This window comes from Penaeus japonicus, unplaced genomic scaffold, assembly GCF_977035675.1.
Source record: "Penaeus japonicus unplaced genomic scaffold, GWHDUDI00000001_assembly GWHDUDI00000015, whole genome shotgun sequence".
In the NCBI taxonomy this organism is placed as follows: domain Eukaryota; kingdom Metazoa; phylum Arthropoda; class Malacostraca; order Decapoda; family Penaeidae; genus Penaeus; species Penaeus japonicus.
Genome location: NW_028234417.1, coordinates 19,378,630 through 19,381,557, shown reverse-complemented (window position 1 = coordinate 19,381,557; position 2,928 = coordinate 19,378,630). Strand labels below are relative to the sequence as shown.

The following is a 2,928-nucleotide window of genomic DNA, read 5'->3' as shown; positions in this document are numbered from 1 at the left end:
TATTACAAATATTCATATTTCCAATTTTCAAAATTCTCATTATGTATTCATGATTATCAATCATTCATTTTTGACTCAGTAGTCTAGAGCTTCAGATACCTTTGATTGTGGTAATCATTTGATATTGTATGAGCATTTTAGATATTTGTAACTGGTTTCCTTTTTGGTGGGGTGGAAGCAACACAATATGCACAAGTTATTCAGGCATCATTACATTTGCTAATATCTATCATATAAAATATGGTTAATGGTTAATAATAACAATGAACATGAAAATATAATTTTTAATAAAATATCAGCACATATAATTTCCTTTACCCCAATACAAAAAAAAGACTCTCAGTTACTGACAATAAAAGAAGACACACTTTTGTTTCTCCTATACATGGAATTTTCCCGCTCAAGAAAGGAAATTCCACCCGGCTCTGCCCTCGACGTGGTTGTCTGTTGCCTTTCGATCACTTTGTCAAAGAAGCGAGAGAGCTTGACAGCGTTGCTGGAGCCTGGGGCTAGCGAGCGCTGGTCATGACAATTCTGAAATGATGTAAAGGTTGATGGAAATAAATATAAAATGAGTCCTTTGTTTGCTGTTCCTTGTGAGAAATATAGGGAAAAGTAAGTGGTTTCACAGGGTATAAAGATGTGTCAGTGACTTTTCAATACTATGGTTTGAATCTTGATTATGGTACTGTTAAATTTATAATACTGATATAGTAATTATGATACTAAGACATCAATCATAAATCCTGCCTTGTGATGTTTGGCAACTAACTTTCATTTGTACTTTCTCTTTGAGATCAAATTCATTTATAAATGTCTAAGAATTCCATATCTTTTCCATTTTCCTATAGACACTCATTTGGATAATCAATCCTGATTACATCTTTTTTTTTCTTTCTTTCTGCTTTGGATGGTTTTACTATCACTTTCTTTGTTTCTCTTTATATTTATTTGTATGTGGTCTTTATTTAGAAAAAAAAAAAAAAAATCATGTATATATACAACTGTCCCTCTGATGCATATCTGGAAAAAATTACAAAGTAGAGAGAGAGAGAAAACCTATTGTGTATGATCAGAGTTCATTATGACAAATACTGGAAAAAAGTATGAAAGAAAATGAAGAGTTTAATATTGTAAGGTTAGTAACTAACATTCTAACATTTGCAACTTTTAAATAAATACAACTCCAAAATAAGATAAAACTATCAACATAATAATTAAACACCTTACAACATGAAATTATTAATTCTCCTTGATAACTTTATTTTCAAAACCTTATTAAGACAAACATCTTAATTTGACAATTTCCTCACATACCACACTTATTTCATCAGCTGCACACTCATCGGCTATGGAAGAGCTGCGGACTCTTACTGACGTCCTCACCTCAGCTATCTGGTCCTGCTTTGTCCCTACAACAAAGACGGGCATCTGAAAAAAATGACAGTCTGAGTATCAATACAGCAAAAAATATTAAAATAATGATTTATCCTTATATTGTTGATCAGGTTAATTGTAATTGTTTTTGTTGATCAATCCATAAAATGTTAAGGAAAAAAAAAAAGGGTAGCCTTTTACACTTGCAAAGGTATTATTTAGATGCAAGTAAGCAAAACTGTCCAAAACCAATTTCAGGTAAGTATTAGGCTTAGTAAGAAAAAAAACAAACTACTTGTTGAAAAAAGTAGAGAAATAACATTTTATAAATAAACAAAAAATATATTTCTTTAAAATCATATCTGTACTTAAATATCTGAAACAAGAGCACTGTTTAACATAAATAAAAGTTAACAGTGTCATTATCTCATATTCTACAAAAAAGTATACAAGATATTTTAATGTGGGTAATGTTCCATAAAAGACCAGAAAATAATAATTCCATATAATGAATCATTTGATGGGATATAAGTCTTCTTTCTATACAACCAGAGGTATTTAAAAATAATAATAAATAAACATTTTTTGCAGAAATTATATCAACAGCACAATTAAATAATTTTCCAAAAGATAATATATTCTATGAAAAACTACTTCTCTTTGTGTCTTTCTAGACTAGATTAACAAGCATAAAAATGCACTTTGACAATAAAAACAGACTTTACAAACTAAAAGAATAAAAAAATAAAAAGCATCCATTGCTCTAATCAAATCACTATTGCATTCTCATTCACCTACGCACCCTGGCCGCACATAGAAGCATCATAAATTAGACTCAAAAAATAATCAGCCTTTATACTCTTCCATATTTTGCATGATATAATTACTAAGGAAGATTTTGTGTGTCTTGATTAATCCTATCCAAAAGTCTTTACCAAAGCTGATCCTTTCAATTAGAATAATGATTGTTCTTATCTTCAAAAGTATAAGGTTAGTCGTAAAATAAAACTGAAGGACAAAATGCAATAGTGCCTTATTAAAAAAAAAAATCAAAAAGAAAAAAGGAAAGAAAATAATATATAATAACAAAAACAATAATAATAATAATAATAATAATAATAATAATAATAATAATAACAATAATGATAATGATAATGATAATAATAATAATATCAATAATAATAACAATGATGATAATAAAAATAATAATAGTAGTAATAGCAATAACAATAATAATGATGATGATGATGATGATAGTAAAAAAAAAAAAAATAAATAAATAAATAATAATAATAATAATAATAATAATAATAATAATAATAATAATAATAATAATAATAATAATAATAATAATAATAATAATAATAATAATAATAATAATAATAATAACAATAATAATAATAATGATAATAATATATTAATAATAATAATGATAATAATAATAATAATAAAAACAATAACAACAACAACAACAATAACAACAATAATGATAATAACAATAATGATAATAATAATAACAATGGTAATAATCATAATGATAGCAATAATAAT

The 2,928-nt window shown here is 26.2% G+C and overlaps 1 protein-coding gene across 2 annotated transcripts in view; it reads right to left on the bottom strand.

Annotated features, from left to right (window-relative positions):
• Positions 1-269: 269 nt before the first annotated feature.
• Positions 270-2,928, bottom strand: part of LOC122247315 (rab-like protein 3) — a 13,021-nt gene continuing 10,362 nt past the window's right edge. For both annotated transcript variants that reach the window (XM_043006499.2, XM_043006500.2), the window contains exons 4-5: positions 1,318-1,431; positions 270-534 (exon numbers count right to left, since the gene is read on the bottom strand). In XM_043006499.2, the coding sequence (XP_042862433.1) occupies positions 340-534; positions 1,318-1,431 (309 nt within the window). In that variant the 3' untranslated portion in view covers positions 270-339. The remainder of the gene's footprint in view (positions 535-1,317; positions 1,432-2,928) is intronic.